A 21751-nucleotide genomic window follows, 5' to 3' on the forward strand; every position below is an offset into this window, starting at 1 on the left:
AATGGCATTGCTAATTTCCTATTGTACAATGCAAAGCATACATAATAATTAGAGTCCTAGAGATGTACAGCATGAAAACAGACCCTTCGGTCCAACCCATCCATGCCAACCAGATATCCCAACCCAATCTAGTCCCACCTGCCAGCACCGGCCCAAATCCCTCCGAACCCTTCCTATTCATATACCCATCCAAATGCCTCTTAAATGTTGCAATTGTACCATCCCTATAGCTTAAATCCTCCAACCCTGGCAACATCCTTGTAAATCTTTTCTGAACCCTTTCAAGTTTCACAACATCTTTCCAATAGGAAGGAGACCAGAATTGCACGCAATATTCCAACAGTGGCCTGTTCAGGACATTTAAACTTTGATGGCAATGAACTTGCATCTGTAATTTTCTGAAAGTGTCTCCAACTCTGAGACTGAAATTGAGTTGAAGACTGGAGGATTCCAACTTACTGACCAGGATAGTTATTACAAGAAATGCTAGATGAATGAAAGCCTGCTTTAACTTTAAACCTGATCCCCAATCAATCACATTGACCAACAACATCCCCCCGCCCCCAAGTCTCCTGCACCCTACCTAACCTCTCACTCACTTACCTGCCACCTTTGCTCCTCACACATTTGCGCTATACATCTCTATCCCATATCCGTGACACTCTATCTCCTCACCCACATACCTATCATCCTAACCCCTACAGTAGTACAGTTATCTACTTGGCACTATAGTGCCATACCCACCTAATTTACACACATTCCTTCTCTCCGTAGCTTGTCAAATAGGCTTTGTATTCTCCAAACCGTCCACCTGCTTATTAAAAAATAGCAGCTATTACCATAAAAAGGAGGCACATCTTCGGTAAAGATCCACACTGATGTTGCCTGTGTAGTTTGCTGCACTGTATGAATTGGGATATATTCTGCTTAGGAAGTTGGGCCTGAAAGATTTAGAGGTAAGAAGATAACACTTTATCTGAGTTTGATCAAAAATAAATCCAATCTCTAGTGATTGGAACCAGGGCCTAGTGGATCTCATTGATTATGAGGTCCTTGATATGGGTTGTTAACTTAGGTCAATCAGGGAGCCCTGGCTAACAGATATAGACTGGAGACTCAGAAGATCTCCTCAGTCTAGGGACTGGCTTTGAGCTGGGATTTTGCCCAAAATATCAACATTCCTGCTCCTTGGATGCTGGCAGATCTACTGTGCTTTTCCAGCACCTCTCTAATCTTAATTTTGAGCTGTCTGGTCAGAGACCATGTACTGTGGACATAAAAAAGAAAAGTGACTTGGTCTCAGGTTAATGGCCTCTGTGCAGTCATTTCATAATCCAAATCTGAAGATTTGGGCCAATTTTTTTAATGGTTTAGAACTTTTGATGTAACAAATAACTAGGTCTCCGAACATGTCCAGTTTAACAATTTCTCCAGCTAAGACATATGAACAGTTACATTCATGGAATAGGCTGTGTTAAGTACAGTAGTCTTTGCATTTAAATACCACATTCAGGTTTCACAACCTAATTTAACTGAGCAATACCATTAGATGTGAGGTTTTAAAGTTTTGAAGAGATTTGAGTGAAATGTGTTATGCTAAAATATTAAAATAAATTCTGTTTCTGCATGCTTTTCTTGGACATCTTATAGATCAAAGGTAACCTTGATGTCATTGACATTGAAAATATTCTCTAGTTTGTAGAGAGCTAAGATTGACCCATAAGAGCAATGTATTCAATAGGATGTAAACTATTTAGAGTATTGAGGACAGAAAAGACCCCAAATCTTGCAACTACATCATGTCCAAGGTTAAACTTCCTCCATACCAACAATATAATAGCTTGTATTTGTGGAGCACCTTTAATGTAATAAAATGTCATAAAGCACTTCGGAGAGCTATCAAAACAGCATTTGGCATTGGGTTCCATAATAATTCGGATAACTGGTTCAAAGAGGAGGATTTAAGAAGCATCTTACAGGAGGAGAAGACAGGAGAGAGATGGAAAGATTTGACAGTGAACATTAGAACTGAGGACTTAAACAGCTGAAAGCACAATTGCTAATGGTGTGGAATTAAAATCAGAGGCCAGAATTGGAGCAAAGTAGGCTATATAAACTTTTAGAGATAAGGGGCTGAATTTTATCAGCCTTGCTGTCAGATCCAAAAGAGAGAACTGACCCTACACTGATGGGTGGAATAACCCATGGATAGCTCCTGAGGCTGTGTAATAATCCGTGTTGAGATGCCCTGGAAGATGAGGCAAGTTTCTTTCAGCAAGTTGGTGACAGGCAGTCAGGCTCCCTTTCCAAACACGGGGTGAGGGCAGGGGGTTGGAGGGGGGAGCTATAGTGGTTGGTGGATGGATCATAATCTGGCGACAGTGCTTTAGCTGCAGGTTGGTTCTTTCCACTGTGAGGGCTTGTCCTTGGGCAATGTAGTAGCCATGATGGAATGCTTCCTCCATGGGAGCCAGCTGAAATGATGCAATGATTTTCCTGGCTGTCTCACCAAGCAGCGTCGTGCCTTCCTGACACACAGTAAAATTATTAGGAGTTGGGAAATTGCCCTTGGGTGTCTCCCACTAATAATAATGTTGATTAGAAATTGGTAAGTAATGGGCTCCTCTCATGCTATTTTTCTTTGCCATATAACTAGCCCACCTATAATGAAGCCATGGAGCTATTTGAAAACTAGAGTGAGAGCTTTAAAATTAAAACATTAATCATACATTAAGCGAATGGAGATCAACAAGTATATGGTGATGGTACAATGGCACTTCATTTAATTTAAAATACCAGTATATAAGAGTTTTGGATGAATGATGAAATGTATCCTTGAGAATTTGAAAATTGTTATCTGAGATTGGTTAGACTGGAGCCAATTAATACATAACATATTCTGATCCTGAAAACATTCCCAGAATAATATTGATGCAACTGTGACAAGAGGAATTCACTGATAATTAAAGCTCAGAACTCTGCCAGTCAAACCATTACCATAAATGTTCAATTACCAAAATGGCCAGTTGCTTGTCTTTAATACTACTATATAGAATAAATTAAGTGCCTGCTAAATATCTTCAATTAACTCAAAATAATCTGTTTATTATGAAAAAAATTTATTCTTAAAGCAAATGACAAAAATTATGACCTGGAATTCAAACTGTAGCCTAATCTCACACATATAAACAATATAAAAAGACAAGCCACTTCACATTCTTTTTGTGGGAACAAAGAATCAAAGATTAGCATTTTAAACATAATAAGAACAATTATGAGGGCACAAAAGTCAGAGCTGACTAAAGTGAGCTTGAAAATTAAGTTGGTCATAGATATCCAGTGGCAGGCACTATAAAAGATACATCCCAATGACAAAAAACAAAGAGTCCCAGGGAAGGGTGCATCATCTATAGGTAACTAAGGAGGTTAAAGATTAAATCAAATTGAAAGCAAATGTATATGATTTGCTTTCAGTTTGATTTAATCAAATCAAATCAAATCGGGAAATCAGAAGTTTGAATGGAATATAAATAAAAGCAACGAATGACAAAATGATGAATAAGGAAGGAGAAAATAGAGTACAATGGAAAAAATAGCCAGAAGTATAGAAAAAGACAGTAAGAGTTTCAAAGGCATTTAAAGAGGAATAGAGCAAGTAAAGTGTTTGTTTTATAGAACGGGAGTCTGAGGAAATCATAGTGGAAAATAAGGAAATGACAGAACAATTGAAAGATATTTTACTTTTGTCTTCACGAAAGAAGATACAAATAACATAACACAAATTATTGAGAATAAGGAGCTTAAATGCAGGGAGAACATAAAATAAATACATTCGCCAGGGAAGGGTACTGAAGTGATTATTAGTACTAAAAGCTGATACGTCCCCACATTCTGATAGATTGCATCTAAAGGTCTTAAGAGTGGCGACTTAAGTAATAGGGGCATTAGTTTGAATTTTCCCAAAATGCCTAGTTTTTGGAAATGTCAAATCAGATTGGAAAATAGTGAATTTTAGTCCTTTAGTCAAGAATGTGGGAGAAGAAATCAGGAAATTACTGGCCCATCATCTTAATATTATTCATTGGGTAAAAGCTGAAATTTTTTATTAAAACGTTATTAGCAGGGCCTTAGAAAATCTCAATGCAACTAGCAGATCCTTCATTGTTTTGTGAAAGTGAAATCATGTTTGACTAACTGGAAATTTTTGGGAAAGTAACAAATAACGTGGATAAAGCAGAATCTGTGAAAGTGATGGGCCAAGACTTTAAATAAAGCATTTGACATGGTTATATATCAAAGGTTACTGTGCAAAATAGGAGCTTATAAGAGGGCTTGATGTAATAGTGTGGCAGGAGCATGATTAACAATCAGCGAAAAGAGAGTAAGCACAATGGTCATTTTCAAGTTGGCAATATGTTACTAGTGGAGTATTACAGGGTTCAGAGTCAGGGCCTCAATTAATTACAATTTATATTAATGATTTGGAAGGACAAATCAAATATATAATTGCTAAAATTTCTGATGACACAAAGATTCACAGGAAAGTAAATCGTAGAGAGAACATAAGGATATAAATAGGCTAAGGGAATGGACTAAAAATTGGCAAATGGGAGTATAATGTAGGAAAATATGAACCTACTCACTTTAGCGGGAAGTAAAGCAGCATCTATTTAAATAGAAAATGAGTACAGAACTCTGAGGTACAGAGGGATCTGAATATCCTGTGCATGAATCACATGAAATTAGAATGCAGGGACAGCAAGTGATTAGGTGGCACATGAAATGTCCTCATCTCTTACAAGAAGAATGGGATATAAAAGTGGGGATGTCTGCTGCAGTTACACAGGCCATATATGAAACAAAATCTAATGTACTGTATACACTTTTTGTCCCCTATTTTAAGAAAGGACATAGATATGTTAGAAGCAGTACAGAGAAGATTCACTTAACAGATACCTGGGATGGGAGGAGTGGTCATATCTTATGCAGAAAGATTGAACCTGGGAAAGTATCCATTGAGGTTTAGAAGAATAAATGTGAACATATTGAGATATTCAAGGTCCTGAGAAGGGTTCACACGGGGGCACAGTATTTAATGTCAGGGGTCATCTATTTAAGGTGGATATGCACAGACTTTTTTTCAGAGTATCATGTATCTTTGAAATACTGTTCTCTAGATGGCAATGGAGGCAATGGCCTAGTGGTATTAATGCTAGACTATTCATTCAGCGACTCAGGTAAGATTCTTTGGACCCAAGTTCAAATCCTGCCATGGTAAATGGTGGAAATAGAAATCAATTTTTAAAATCTGGAATTAAGATTCTGATGATGACCACGAAACCATTGTTGATTGCCAGGAAAAACTTACCTGTTTCACTAATGTCCCTTTAGGGAAGGAAGCTACTGTCATACCTGATCTGGCGTATGTGACTCTAAATACACAGCAACGTGGTTGACTCTTGTTATGGGCCAGGCCAGAACTCCTCAAAATATTTTAAGAAAATAGCCTAGACCATACTTTTTCTTATTTGAAAGGCAGATGTGAAGTGGATTTTCCTGGGGTGATGCAGCCGATCAAACACTCGGCTATTTGATAGCATTGTCACACTTGCCCCCCACTTACGAAAAGTGAACCATCAATTTCCAGAGATGGCTTCATTTTAAACCCCTTTGTCTTACTCTGTTAGTACCCAGCATTCACTACTACATTCTGTTTCAGTCTGTTTACACTGTCAATGAACGCCTGTTTTTCTTCATCCAAGTCTTGACAATATGCCAGCAATTAGGTTTTCTTGACTTGCCATGTGTTTGATTTTCAAATTGAATGGCTGCAATAATAAGCTCCATGTAAACAGTTTGGAATTTTTGTCTTTGACTCTATAACTTTAATGGGTTATCATCAGTTTATACAATTGTCTCAGACACATTGCTAGCAATATAAATGCGGAAATGTAACACCAACAGCAAGCGCAAGGTCACCTTCTCAATTGTGGAGTATTTCTGTTGATGAATATTCACTTTCCTGGAAAAATATTTGATAATCATTCTATCTTTTCATCGTTTTCTTGTAAGAGTGTTGCACTGACACTCACATCATTCACATCGATAGTCACCTTGAATGGCTTTGAATAATTAGGTGTGCATAATACTGGGGCAGTGGTTAACACAATTTTCAGACTGCTAAATGCCTACTGACTGTCTTCCATCCACTGAAATATTTTGCACCTCTTCAGTAAGTCAGTCAGTGAAGCAACAGCACTGCTAATATTTGGCAGTTTCCAACAAAACCCACTCAATCCGAGGAATCGAAGTACTGCTCTCTTCGTCAATGGTATGAGAAAGTCCCCAATAACCTTTGTTTTCACATTCCATGGGGCCATCTGTCCGCGTCCGATAATATGGTCCAGGAACGTGACTTGGGCTTTGGTAAATTTATTCTTAGCCAGGTTTATCACCAAGCCTGCATCCCGAAGTCAATTGAATAATTCTGATAAATGCTGCATATGTTCCTTTTACGTGTGACTAAAGATCACCAGGCAGTCTATATAAACCACAAAATTGGGTAATCCAGAAATTATTTTATTGGTTTATTTGAAATGTGGGTGGCACATTTTTCATACTAAATGGCGTAAGTTTAAATTGGTATAGTCCATTCGTTGTTATAAAAACCGAAATTGTCTTTGCTGTTTCAGATAAAGGTACCTGCCAGTATCCTCTGAGTAAGTGCAACTTAGAAATATAAGTTTCTTGTCCCATCTTCTCCAAATAGTCTTCCAAACGTGGAATTGGATATGAATCAGACTTTGTAACTGCATTGAATTTCCGATTGTCTACACATAACTATTGGGTACCATTTGGTTTTGGCACCATTACTATGTGTGTCACTGCAACTCACTTCGACTATGTTGTCTTGGAGCATGCATTCAATCTCTTTTTGAACCAGTGCCAACTTTAAAGGGTTAGGTCTATAAGAACGTTGCATAATTGGAACAGCATTTCCTATATCTACATCATGCATAATTAGAGACATGGAGTCATAGAGATGTACAGCATGGAAACAGACCGCTTGGTCCAACTTGTCCGTGCCGACCAGATATCCCAACCCAATCTCGTCCCACCTGTCAGCACCAGGCCCATATCCCTACAACCCTTCCTATTCCTATACCTATCCAGATGCCCATTTAAATGTTGCAATTGTACTAGCCTCCACCACTTCTTCTGATAGATCATTCCATACACGTACCACCCTCTGCATGAAAAAGTTGCCCTTTAGGTCTCTTTTATATCTTTCCCCTCTCACCCTAAACCTATAAACTCATTCTGGAGTCCTCCACTCCAGGGAAGAGACTTTGTCTATTTATCCTATTCATGCCCCTCATGATTTTATAATCTTCTATAAGGTCACCCCTCAGCCTCCGACACTCCAGGGAAAACAGCCCCAGCCTATTCAACCTCTCCCTATAGCTCAAATCCTCCGACCCTGGCAACATCCTTGTAAATCTTTTCTGAACCATTTCAAGTTTTACAACATCCTTCTGATAGGAAGGAAACCAGAATTGCACGCAATATTCCAAAAGTGACCTGACCAATGTCCTGTACAGCCACAACATGACCTCCCAATTCCTGTACTCAATACTCTGATCAATAAAGGAAAGCATACCAAAAGCCTTCTTCACTATCCAATCTACCTGTGACTCCACTTTCAAAGAGCTATGAACCTGCACTCCAAGGTCTCTTTGTTCAGCAACACTCCTTAGGACCTTACTATTAAGTATAAGTCCTGCTAAGATTTGCTTTCCCAAAATGCAGTGCCTCACATTTATCTACATTAAACTCCATCTGCCACTTCTCTGATCAAGTTTCTGTAGTAATCTGAGGTAACCTTCTTCGATGTCCATTACACCTCCAATTTTTGTGTCATCTGCTAACTATACCTCTTGTGCTGATATCCCAGTCATTGATAAAATCACGAAAAGTAATGGACCCAGCACCGAGCCTTGTAGCATTCCACTAATAACAGGCCTCCAGTCTGAAAAACAACCCTCCAACACCACCCTCTGTCTTCTACCTTCAAGCAAGTTCTATATCCAAATGGCTAGTCTCCCTGTACTCCAGGAGATCTAACTTTGCTAACCAGTCTCCCATGGGGATTATTGCCAAATATCTCCCTATGTTATAGTAATAACTCTTTCTGGTCATTTTGATTTTCCTCCGGAAGGAAACTCAATAATTTATCCCAATTTTTGACAACTTTCTCATTGTTCAATTTAATTTGAGGAATGTCCAATTTATAATTCTTTGAACTTGATTCTTCACTTTGCCTTTCTTTTATTGGTAGATTTGGGAAGCGTCTTTAGCAATGCTAAGAGCCATTTCCCTCACTTTTAATTTAACCAACCACAAGTAACCAAAATTAAACAAATTTTCTCACCTATGTTTTACTTAAATATCTAGGACACTAATCACCAAATTTGCTGGGACTTTTCATACCCAACATCTGTTCAAATCTATCCAAATTTGTCCAAATCTTGGATAACGAGCCCCCAGACTGTTGCGACATGGAAGGTCAAACCCCTCTGTTAATTAAACCAAACACCCCGAGAAGCTTGCCTGTCTCGTAACCTGTTAAAATATGAGTGACAGAGAACTCCCAAATTCCACTATTTAAAGAAAAAATATCAGTTTATTTTTCGAAGTCTAATAATGAACATCAAACAAAAAAACTATTCACAACTCCAAGCCCCCCTTTCTCTTAACTACTTATTATGTGACTGCCGCAATTCTATAAAGATAAGGCACTTACTAAAATTATTTTAGCTTAATCTCAAAACTACACTGTCTTTGCCTTTTCTGCTGTCTTCAGTTTTCCTGCTGTTGATCTCCCTGGATCGTTGTCTTTCTTTTCACTAAGAATAAGCTTTACAAGAAATGGTACCTTTGATAGAGAGTGCTTTTTTTTCTGATTTCTTTAAGAGCACAGTGTTTGATGGGCAATTAGTAATTTCTCCCTCTATGCCAGTTGCTCTCTGACCAGTTTTCAAAAAGTCAGCATTCTTATACTCCTAACATAGAATTGTCTCATTGATTTAGTGTTGGCAAGCCAATAAATTCATACGCGATTGGGTTTTAGTATCGTGGGGCATAATTTAAATGGATTGGTTAAATTTAATTGGTCAAACCAGTAACCAAAACTCAGGTATCCATTTCACAGCCAAGTGTTACGTATTTTCAATTTTCCAGTACACACTGTGACTGCCATCCAGTCGTCCACACAGGTGCCTGCAAATTCCCAGTTCATCCCAGTTCAAAACAGCACTCCCTCTCTCTTAAAGGTACAGTACATGCCTTCAACATCATAACAAATGCACGAATGGGTATTAAAGATGCTGGTTTTCTAATTACCTGACATGTATGACATGTCTGGTGAAATTCAACCACATCCTTATGCAGTCCAGGCCAGTAAAAATGTTTTTATATTTTAGCTTGAGTATTTCTTACTCCTAAATGACCTCCTACTGTAATTCGTGTGCTACCTATAACACCCCTTTTGTATAACCCACTGGCAATACAACTTGATAAACTTCTGCCTATTTCTCATCTGCCTGAATGTGTGATGGTCTCCATTTCCTCATAAAGGCATCATTTTTAAGATAGTAACATTCAGGAATACACTCAGAGTCTACTTCTGTGTATGTTTTTTGGTACAATTGTTTTAGTTTTTCATCCTTCTGTTATAACTCAGTTAATTTCTCTGAGCTAAAAGTATCCAGTTTGTCCTCCAACTGTTCTTAGTTTTGTCTGAACCATTTGATCACACATGATCTCTGATAATTCTACTTCAACTTCCTTATCTGTATTCTTTGATTTTTCTTTCTGTTTCAATTGGTGACTTTCTAACCTTGTTATCACAGTCAGGAAAAATCCCAGTTGCCTGATTCTCTACTGGCTTTACAACCATAGTAGGCAACATGCCCACATGTGGTCCAGCTATATCATTACCAAGGACAAATTGTATTCCTGAAACCAAGAGTTTCTCCAGTACTCCTACCACCACTGGACACTCCAATCTCACTCTGCATAAGGGAGCACTTCTTGTCTCGCCATGAATTCCACGTACTCGCACTTCTGGCAATAACCCTTCTGAGTTACATAGCTTCTCGTCCATCAACATCAATGATTGACATGATCCCGTATCTCATAGTACTGTAACTACCTTACTTGCTGCTCCTGGCATATATGAGTAAACCTTAGCCTTGCAAGTAAATGGTTTGAGAAAATCTGGCACTTCCTTCTCAACCAACCTTTGACCAGGTTTACATTCTGGTGCAGCTTTTTAGCCTCCACTCTGCTTTCCTTTACCACTTTATCAAAATTCACTGGCTTATCCTGTTTTCCTTCTTCCACCTTTCCACTGCTTTTTCTAACCCACCAACACTGTGACTTCATGTGGCCAACTTTATTGCAGTGAAAAAACCTCTGCCTTTTAACTTCAATTTCCACTTCTTGGGTTCTCTTTTACCCTGTGGTAAGCTATCTTTGTTATCTTCAATGAGATTTATTTTTCCCTTACCATCTAAGGATTTATTTTTCCCCAATTTCTATCCCTCCACAGATTGAAATTGATGTTGGAAGCCAAACCTTGATTTATGAACAACTCAATCATCCGCCATTTCAGCTGCTAATCTTGCCATTTTAACTCTGCTCTTCCACATGAGTACTCACTACCTCAGGAAGTGAATTTTTGAACTCCTCCAAAATAATTGTCTCTCTTAGATGTTTGACCTATTTTTAATGCCCTTATCTGCCTATCAGAGTTACTTTGTTTTATCCTTTCAAACTCAATGTATATTTGACCAGAGTCCCTCCTTAGATTCCTGAAATGTTGTCTGCAGGTTTCTGGCACAAGCTCCTATTGCAGATAAGATGTCTTTCTCCTCCACCTCATACTCCTCAGATACCTCCTCTGATAGTGATGCAAATATTTCACTAGCTCTACCTGCGAAATTTGTTTGGATCAACAAAACGGAATCACTCAAAATATTTTAAGAACGTAGCTAAGACTCTAACTTCTTTTTATTTTAAAGACAGATGTGAAGTGGATTTTCTAGGCGTGATGCAGCTGGTCACTGACCACTTCATTTGTTTGGCCACTTCCTCGAATGAAATGAAAAAGGCTTCTACGTCCTTCTCATCAAATTTAGGCAATGCTCAGATATATTTAAACAGATCCCCACTAGGCCTTTCGCTCGATGGGGTTGCTTATTATCCTTATCTTCCTCACTAAACCTACCTTCGACCTTCATCTCCATCCCTTTACGTCAACTTTCTAAAGTGCTGAAAAAGGTGTTGCTGGAAAAGCGCAGCAGGTCAGGCAGCATCCAAGGAGCAGGAGAATCGACGTTTCGGGCATAAGCCCTTCTTCAGGAATCCTTTTGGGCTTATGCCCGAAACGTCAATTCTCCTGCTCCTTGGATGCTGCCTGACCTGCTGCGCTTTTCCAGCAAAAGATTTTTCAGCTCTGATCTCCAGCATCTGCAGTCCTCACTTTCTCCTAACTTTCTAAAGTGCCAAACTCTCTTTCTTTCTCTCTTTCCTCCCTCTGTTTTTCCCTTTCTTCTGCTAGGGCCTTTCTCTCCTTTTCTTTGTGTTCTGCCGAAATGATTCTTTCATTTTCATTTTTCTCTGCTAAGATGATTCTTTCTTTTTCTCTTTCCTCTGCTTTTAACCGTAATTCAAACAGTTTCAGTCCCTTTTCATGTTCAAGTTGCTTCATCTGCAATTGAATTCTAGCCATTTCCAAAAATTCTGATGGCATTTCCAGCAAATTTAAATGCTGAGTTGTTGCTGTAATTACCTCTTTTTCAAACAGACGAAGGCAATCCCAACTCCAGCTTGTCTGCCAATTCCAATAGCTTTGCCTTATTTACCTTCTGTAAAACCCCCAAGTCACTTCTTCCACTCTCAGACAACTGTCAGTGACTGAAAGAGCCATTACTACACCGACCACTGTTTAAACCAATTGAATTCAACACCCGGAACAAAAGGCACTAACACCTACCACTCGCCACCTTTGAATCCAACAACCATAAACTCAAAGTGGAATTATAGAATCAATCCAAGGCAAGCCCCCCAATCTGGTGTAGACCAGATGAGAACCTCTCAAAATATTTGAAGAACATAGCTCAGATCCTAACATTTTATTTTAAAGACAGATGTGAAATGGATTTTCCAGGTGTGATGCAGCTGCTCAAATCACTAAACTTTAAGCAAAATAGAATTTATTTAAACACTACTGCTGAAACATGAACAAAAGAAAACGGAATTTAGAATAACTTATCTATTTGAAAACTTAATCGACCTGATACAGTAACTATTACTAATTAACAGTACCAATTTAGTAACATTCAATAAACCCACCCCTTGTCAAAAAGGTAAAGTCAAACACAGATTCTTACAGGCAGGAGGGAACAAAACCCAAAGAGATTTCAGAAGAAAGTCAGACGAGTTCTTTATTGTAGCTTGCAACTCTCCTGGACTCTCATACCTTGTGACTGCTACAGCTAAAACAAACTGGAAAATAAAACCTGAACTGGAATAACAGGCCACTCCCTTTCCATTATTAAACTAGCCTCCTTGACCCCTCTGCATTCACGACCTCCTTCAAAAAAAAGGACAAAACAACCTCCTTAAAGTGACAGCATCGTCACACTCTTCACTACGTTCTGGGCAATAAGGAATGGGCAATATGTCAGCCAGTGACACCAGCATCCTGAGAACGCATAGTAAATAAATAAAAACTCTCTTTGCAAGGTATGGGTATTTCCCTTAAGATTAAAAAAACAAGTTCCACGAATTTCTGACAAACCTTGCAGCCTCATTAGTTAGCTTGCTGGGTTACAAAACAATCTAACGTGATCAAAATTCTATTAGTGGTGCAGAAAAATCTATTAATTCTAAAGCAAGATCTCAAACAAATTTAAAATAAAACACCATGGATACAAAAATACTTACAAATTAATTAGGTTCTGGCACACAGAAAACATATGTTACTAACTCAAACTAAAAGCCCAAAATTACAATAACTGATGTTAAAAAATATATAAATTTCACAACTTAACATCTCACTGTCTCCTGATTCTTTTTCATGTTAATGACTTTTGTAACTGTTTGACTGTCTTAGTTTATTAACTCAGTAGATCTCTACCAAGAGGTGATTATAGCAATGAGCATGTTATGCGTATGCTTAAAGTATGCAGTTTTGCCTCCTACTAATAATCTGTTGTTCCACATGTCCAAATGATATGTATAAGACTTCAAAATTCCATACAGAACCTAATTTCAAAATATTTATATGATACACCCATACATGAATTGCCTGCTACATACTTTGTAACAAAATTTAACAAATGTTATAAGTTTTGAAACCTTTCTACCTCAAAGCATTATCACATTAGCCTAAATTCACATTAGCTAGTGCAACAAAACTGTAATCCTTACTTTTGATATGGCCAGTCTTTACTTCCAGATACTGTTTATCAGTCAGCCACAATTAAACAACATATTATTGACAGCTCCTCTCTCGAACAATATTCTGTTAGCATGTAGATATTTTCATTCGCAACTTGTTCAGAGTTTTATTACACACTTCTGGAACAGGTGGGACTTGAACGTAGGCCCAGAGGTAGTGACATTATCACTGCATCACAACATTCCTCCTAATTAAATTTCAGCACATGGCAGATTTATACTTAATGCCTGTTGCCACTTATCTAACAATCCAACATTGCCACCAATGGAGAAAATGGTTTACATTATTTTCCTCATTCTCCTGTGCATTTGTTTCCAGAATTAAAGCTCTGAGCAAGCTCCCAAATAATCTTAACAACCCCAATTAACAAGGTACATACGTTTAGTTGCCCCCAACTCCACTCTGAATGTCAGAAAAGTTGGGAAAAGATTTGGCAAACTAATGTGTTCACCACCACTGCCATTTTGTTTGTTATTCTGTCTCCATTCTCTTCATTTCAGGACAGAAATATCCAATCCTTTCTGTCAGCATTGAACACGCATATATTAATGTTGTTTATTGGTCTGGAAGGATCTGAAAAGGCTATCACTTGATTGAGTGCAATAAGCTCCAACCACTATGATGACATCATGTGGACGTAGTGGGAGATTTTGTAGGTGACCGACCTAATTCTAGGTCCTTGCAACAGTCTTTGTCGCAATGTAGAACCTATTCTTATAACCTGTAAATAGCTTCAGAGATGCAATACACCATATCTTGTTCGCAAGGCTTTTTTCATGAGACTGGAAGGAGGCTACCTTCCAACATACTAGACCACATAAGTCCGGAAAGAAACCACATTTAGATTATACGCGTTCTGAAATAACTCTGCGCACAGCCAGTTTTCCATCACCAAGTCACTCTTTATTTACCCATGCATAGTATATGACACTGACTTGGCTACCTCAGAGCAGGCTCCTAAAATGAACAGAACCCCTGACACTCCTGTTTATCGTTTTTATGTTAACCCCCACACTACCACCTAAGTCCGGTAATGCTTATTTTTTCCCCAGCACCCATGGTGTGTGTGTGCAGGTGAGAGACACAGTGAAAGACACAAAGTGCACCAATCTTTATTCAATTTCCACCACCAGGAATATGGGAAAACACCCGGGTGGCCAGTGACAAACACTGCCCTTCACATCAAAAGGCAGTGCTGTGTGATCAAAAACAGTGGGAGGGGAGGGTAGGGACTAAATCAAAATAGAATTGGAGGGAGAAATGATGCACTCCACTCCCTGCGGCGCCCACCTCTCCCTGAACAACTCCAGGGTGTTGGTGGACACCGCGTGCTCCTTCTCCAAGGACACCCGGGCTCTAACGTAACCGCGGAAGAGGGGCAGGCAGTCGGCCTTAACGACCCCCTCCACGGCCCGCTGCCTGGACCTGTTGGTGGCCAGTTTGGCCAGGCCCAGGAGCAGACCCACGAGGAGGTCTTCAGACCTGCCCTCCTTCCTCCGTACCGGGTGCGCAAAGATCAGGAGCGTGGGACTGAAGTGCAGCCAAAAACAGAGGAGAAGGTTTTTAAGAAAATCAAAAAGGGGACACTCCTGTTTATTTTTTTTTCCCAAGGACACCCAGGCCCCACTCCTGTTTATTTATTTTTTTTCTTTCTTTTTTCTTACCTTTTTCTTTTTTTAACCCCACACTACCGCCTAAGTGCGGTAGTACTTAGACCCTCCTGTTTTTTTTTTCCTTTTTTTTCTGTTATCTCCTGTTTATACCTTTTTTTTCTTTTTTTTTTCTTTTTTCTTTTTTTTTATTTAAATATTAACCCCCACACTACCACCTAAGTGCGGTAGTGCTTATTTTATCCCCAGCACCCATGGTGTGTGTGTGTGCAGGTGGGAGACACAGTGAAAGACACAAAGTGCACCAATCTTTATTCGATTTCCACCACCAGGAAGATAGGAAAACACCCGGGTGGCCAGTGACAAACACTGCCCTTTACAGCAAGGGACAGTGCTGTGTGATCAAAACAGTGAAGGGGAGGGACCCTCCTGTTTATAACTGTCATCCAGGATTCCCTGATTGGAGCTGTTAACCTGGGAACACACACACTGCCCCACCTGGCTGACCTTGCTCCAATTACTACACTTTACACCACACATGACACAGATCTTAGAAAGAGATGACAAAGGCATCCAATCAAAAAACCTCCTAAGTAATAGCACTCCCAAGTCAGTTCCTGTGTGCATAATTACAGAATAAAGTGTCTCTGCTCTTGATAGGCCCATGCCAAAGCCTGTTTACCTGTCTTAGATTTTGAGTTCTCATCTTGGTAATCTCTAAAACCAATGAAACAGTTTTTAAAATATATCTGAAGAAAAAAACTACAAATCTGAAGAAAAGTGTGTATTGAAAATTTGCCAAAAATAATGAAAAATTCTAAATCTTATGGACTTTCTTTCCACTAGTAATACTGTCATATGACCACTATTACTGAATTTTGAATTTGAATTTGATGGTGTAAGAAATGGTTAAAACATACATCACTGAGGACCTCTGAGAAAGAAAGCCCACCGCATCTGCGCACCACCTAATTAATCTAATCATATTTTTCTGCACTTGGCCTTTATCCTTGTTTGCCATGAAATGCACATCAGATATTTCAGTTGGTTGAACAGTTGGTTTGTGTTGTAGAGTGATGCCAAAAGCACAGGTTAAATTCTTGCATTAGAGTCATAGAGATGTACAATATGAAACAGACCTTTCGATCCAACTCGTACAAGCTGACCAGATATCCTAAATTAATCTAGTCTCATTTGCCATCACTGGGCCTATATCCCTCTAAACCCTTCCTATTCATATACCCATCCAGATGCATTTCAATATTGTAATTGTACCAGCTTTCACCACTTCCTCTGGCAGCTCATTCCATACACACACCACCCTCTGCATGAAGAAGTTGCTCCTTAAGTCCCTTTTAAATCTTTCCCCTCTCGCGGTCTAGTTCTGGACTCCTTGAGGTTACTGTGAAGGGGTCTCCTTCTCAACCTCTCCCCTTATTTGAGGCATGGTGACTGTTAGGTTAAACCACCATCACCCTCTAATGAGAGGGCAGTTCTATGAAGGGTAGAATTATGATGACTTCACTTATATTGGTGTTTTATGTCCATTACTTAGGCAGAAGTTGACCAGAGCAACCATTTATTCTATGCAAGATAATTTGAAATTCAGACAAAAAATTGTACATGTTTATCATCGAACATACCAATGTGTACTCATTTAGCCAGAAACAGTCCTTCCAATCAGAAAGAGATGGGAAATAGAGATTGGTGATTGAGGTAGAGGTATGGAGTGGTGTGCTTCTTTCCCTCCACTTTTTTTTTACTATTTGTTACCTATTATCTATTTACTTATTTTGTCTTAAATATGCAAATCAATGAAACATTATCATTTGAATTATCTTAGCCTGAGAAGTCTCAGGCAAAGTTGTGACAATTGCTCAATCTACATTCAAGAAGATGTCAGTGCAAGGCCAATTACAGGGAAGGTGATAGCTTTCTTGTGCACTCTGCAATTTCTTGCATGAACAAGACACAAGCTCCAAAACACTTAATGGTGTGGATGAGGTGTGTCCATCCATGGCAAGTACATCATTTTCCAGTTTTTGTTAGTTCTGTGGAGATGAAATTTTTGACTTGCTCTGAAAATATCACAACGATATTGCGACTGTTAATTGGCACAATGAATATTGGTTTGGTGGCAAAACAACTAGTCCTGAGCATTTGAAATCGATTGTTTCACACTTCAGTATTCAACAAATGTGTTTCTCTAGTTTATGTGGAGGTGCCGGTGTTGCACTGTGTGTGTGAGAGTGTGTGTGTGCGCGCGCGCACGCTTGGTAGAGTGTGCGCGCGCGCGAGTGTGACAGAGTATACGCCTGTGATAGGGAGTGTGCATGTGTGTCTGAGAGAGTGTATGTATGAGAGAGTGTCTGTGTGAGTGTGATCGTGTTTAAGAGTGTGTGAGAAGTGTATAGTGTAGTGAAGTCACCTGTAGTTTGGTATGAACCTAAGATCCCAGTTGAGGCCATCCACATGCGTACCAAACTTGCCTATCTGCCTCTGCTCCGCAACTCTGCATTGTTGCGTATCCTGAAATGTAACTTCATTTCTAGTTACCTTGGGAATGAAAGAAGTTCTGGAATTTACATATTAATGAACCAAAAGCTGCAACCCCATTATAAATGATTAAAGACTTAACAGCAATCTAGATTTTCTCTATACATTGCATCAGTTGTATAACTCTTTGATCTTTTACTATAAATTCTGTGTCCAATGATCCTGCCCACTAGCTATCTGATGAAGGAGCAGCACTCCAAAAGCTTGTACTTTCAATTAAACCTGTTGGACTACAATCTGATGTTGTCTAGTTCTTTAGTTAGAGATTGCAAAACATCAAATTACCTCCATTACTTCTGAAGTGTTGCAGTGATCTTTGATGGTGATCAGATTTCCATTGATTTCACCTTTCCCATTCCATTCAAACCTTTTGCTGATTGCATTTAATAAACAGTGGTATCCATAAAAGTAAACCACAAATATCTTTCAAAGTAATTGAAAATGTGGTGAGGATAAATTGTACATTTGTTGTTTCATTTTCCTGTGCAAAAAGAAAGCTTAACATAAATTTTGTTGCAGAATGCCAAACATATTGCAAAGGCATAAATGTAAGGGCTATTTATGTTGACATGCTGACTGGAACTGGCCAAACAAGCACTATGAAGCAATAATTGGCGTCTTCTTGGTTGGAGAACAGTGCTTGGATTAGTTTCACCGACAGATATGTTTTACTGCTGTTCTAATACAGAGCATGACATTCACTTCCAAGTCCAACAAAGTGTGCTGTGTCATGAAGGATCTGCCTTGCAGACTTGCACCATCTTTCGTTAAGGAACTGGAGTAGATATCTCTTGTTGTCACTCTAAAGCAGAGATTTTGTCCACTTTTTTTGATCAGGAAGAATATTCTGCTGATCTGCATTCCTTCAGCTGACCACCATCCCCTTGCACCACTCTTCATTTCATTGGTCTTGCGTCTGTCTAGAATAATATAGATCACTTTTGATTTATCCATCTTTACTTATCTCACAAAAACTCTCCATACTTGGTCAGCCGACTCACCAAATGTTAATTATGGGTTCATAACTTAAATCAATGCATTCCATATCCATGTTGTACCACATGAGATCCAGGAATGTGGTCTGTTATGAACCAGGACAGACCCCCTCAAAACATTTCAAGAAGATAGCCCAAACCCTAACTTTTCTGGTTGTTTTACACTGGTGTAAAGTGGATATTCCAGGAGTGATACGGCTGGCCCAACCGCTCAGTTTTAGACAAACCAGCATTTATTTATACATGAACAAAAGGAAACAGATGTTAGAATAACATTAGTATTTGAAAACCAAGTCGACCCTATTGCAACTTAATGATGCTGTTCCAAATACTTGCAACATCCCTATAAATACCCCTTGGCATAAAAATAGGTAAAATCAAACACAGGTTCTTACAGAAGAGATGTCAGAGAGATGTAGCATTGAACCTCCTTAAACTGTAGCTGTTTCTTTGGATTCCCAGTGTAAACTGACTAGCAGCTCTGAACAGCCAGGCTGCTAAAACTAAAACAATCCAAAGAAAAGCTGAGCTGGGAGAACTAGCCAATCCACTTTCATTGTACAAGAGTTTTATTTTAGCTTGAAAGCCCTTTGCCTGAGGCAGTATCTGTTAGCTATAATCAAATTGGCACTCAAACTCATACAAACCAGACACATTAGAACCCCTGCATTTATGACCCTTTTCAAAAAAAGGACAGAATAACCTTGGCAAAAGAGCAGCATTGTCACAGGTTGGATGTTGAGGAGGATTAAAGTGATTTAAACAAGTTGAGTGAGTAGGCAAATATGTGGCAGATGCATATTCTGTGGCTAAATATGAAATGGGTTCCATTGGAATTTAGAAGGATGAGATGGGATCTGATTGAAACGCATATTAAAGTTTAAAAGGGCTGGACTGATTAGATGCAGGGAGGATGTTTTGGCTTGTTGGATAATTTAGAACCGGGGTCACAGTCTCAGGATATGGGATAGCCTTTTTAGGTCTGATGTGAGGAAACATTTCTCCTCTCTAAGTTCAGTGCACATATGGAATTCTCTATCACAGCAAGTTGTGGAAGCTCAGCCACTGAATATTTTCAAGAAATAGGTAGATAATATTTTAGATTTTAAAGGCATCAAGGGGTATGGGTAGAGAGCAGGAATATGACATCAAACTCAGAGGATTAGCCAAGATAATATTGAATGATGGACCAGGCACAAAGGACCTTGTTGCTCCTTGTTTATATGTCAATGTTCAAGATTTGAAGCAGATATCATACAATATTTAAGCAATATTTAAATTGTGTTATCACTGAAAATATGGTTCATTGCTAAGATATTAAAATTTGACTGTGGCTCCCAGCAAACCTCATATTAGAAATGATAATTTTAAAATTACTGCATTTCACTGAAATTTAAAAGTCTAGTAAAGAAAATATAGGCTGAAAATGATCATAACAATGAGCAATTGCAAACAAATGTATGCCATTTACCAATTGGATATTTTAACAAAGAGGTTAACTCATTTAAAATATCATCTGAATGGATCAATTTGATTATTTCATTGTAATAATTCTGTATTTTACTGTAATAATCCTCAATATTGTAATTAAAAACCCATTGAACTCTTCAATTAGATTTCTGCTATTCATCTCACTCAATTTATGCTTGCATCATATTGTTTAGCTTGAAGACTGACAAAATGATTTTTTCCCTTCGGAACAATATGTATTTATAGAGGATAAAATTTCTCAAAATATCTGATTATTTTGTGTACTGTTAATTTTTTGGGGATCTGCAATGGGATGTTTGATGCTATTAATTCAATAAAATGATTACTCAGCATTTAATCGTTCATCAATAAATTTATTGATTTCGATATTTTTCAGATGTAGGGATACTTTTGCATTAATCTTGTTTTCTTTTTGTTTCTTGTTTTTATTCCTTTTTTACCTATTTGTTTCTGTAGTGAGCATGCCCACTAGTGAAACTGAGTCTGTGAATCATGAGAATGTGGCTGGGGCAGAATTGGAAGATTTGAACTGCTGCACAAAAGTTGGGTAAGTCTACTATTTTGGCTTCAAGTTCAGCAAGGGCCAGGAAATCCATCTCTAGCTCAATTTAACACAATAATAAGTAATTCAGTTCTGGAACAAGTTCAAAATCCTCCTTTATATTCTTGGTGGGAGTGTCAACCTGATGAATTTATAATGTAGTAGACTTTTAAAATTGTGATTCTGAATTAAAAATACACAAAATTACACAAATTCTTTGTATTAATTGATACATCATGCAACAGTTAGTTTTCTGTTCAGTTTAAATTGAATATACCTTTTATTTAATCACTACTTTTCTTCCCCTCAATATTAAAACAATTCAACAGTGACTACTGGGGAAAGGGCTGTTGAAGTTTGACTCTTGATGCCCTTAATATAAATGCAGGCCAGCCTGAGGAAATGGAATTTTTCATTACATTTTAGGCCAGTGATACTTCTCCATAAATTACTTTGATGTTTTACAAGCTCGGCAATCTATTTTATGACTGGGATAAATGTTTTAAAAGACAGTATTACTACTACTGCCCATCTTGTGAGTATGAGCACTTTGTTCACCTGAGTTTTGAAGGAGAGTTTTGAAGTATATTAGATTTCTATTGGACAATATGTAGGTTAGACCTCAGCACTGTCATCAAACATATAAAGTTAGAAATCACTCAACACCAGGTTATCGTCCAACAGGTTTAATTGGAAGCACTGGCTTTTGGAGCACCGCTTCTTCATCAGGTGGTTGTCACAAGCACCTGATGAAGGCGTGGCGCTCCGAAAGTTAGTGCTTCCAATTAAGGCTGTTGGACTGTAACCTTGTGTTTTCTGATTTGTAACTTTGTACACCCAGGTCCAACACCGGCATCTCCAAATCATCAAAAATATAACACTTTTCAGCATTGGTCACTCCCATATCTCGAGATTCAATGTTTCGGGCAAAAGCTCTTCAAATTGTTGTGTTGTCCCAGTTGAATCTGTGGTCATTGTCATCTGTGTGTATAGATACTAAGGATAGCTGGTCGTGGTGTTTAATGGCCAA

At 38.5% G+C, this 21751-nt stretch overlaps 1 protein-coding gene across 1 annotated transcript in view; it reads left to right on the top strand.

The window, feature by feature from the left end:
- The window catches only part of cacna1c (calcium channel, voltage-dependent, L type, alpha 1C subunit), an 890104-nt gene that overhangs the window by 417131 nt on the left and 451222 nt on the right, over nt 1-21751 (top strand). Inside the window, exon 10 of the mRNA XM_043708872.1 lies at nt 20637-20727. Within this exon, the coding sequence (XP_043564807.1) occupies nt 20637-20727 (91 nt within the window). The remainder of the gene's footprint in view (nt 1-20636; nt 20728-21751) is intronic.

This window comes from Chiloscyllium plagiosum, chromosome 19 (assembly GCF_004010195.1).
Source record: "Chiloscyllium plagiosum isolate BGI_BamShark_2017 chromosome 19, ASM401019v2, whole genome shotgun sequence".
NCBI classification, from domain to species: domain Eukaryota; kingdom Metazoa; phylum Chordata; class Chondrichthyes; order Orectolobiformes; family Hemiscylliidae; genus Chiloscyllium; species Chiloscyllium plagiosum.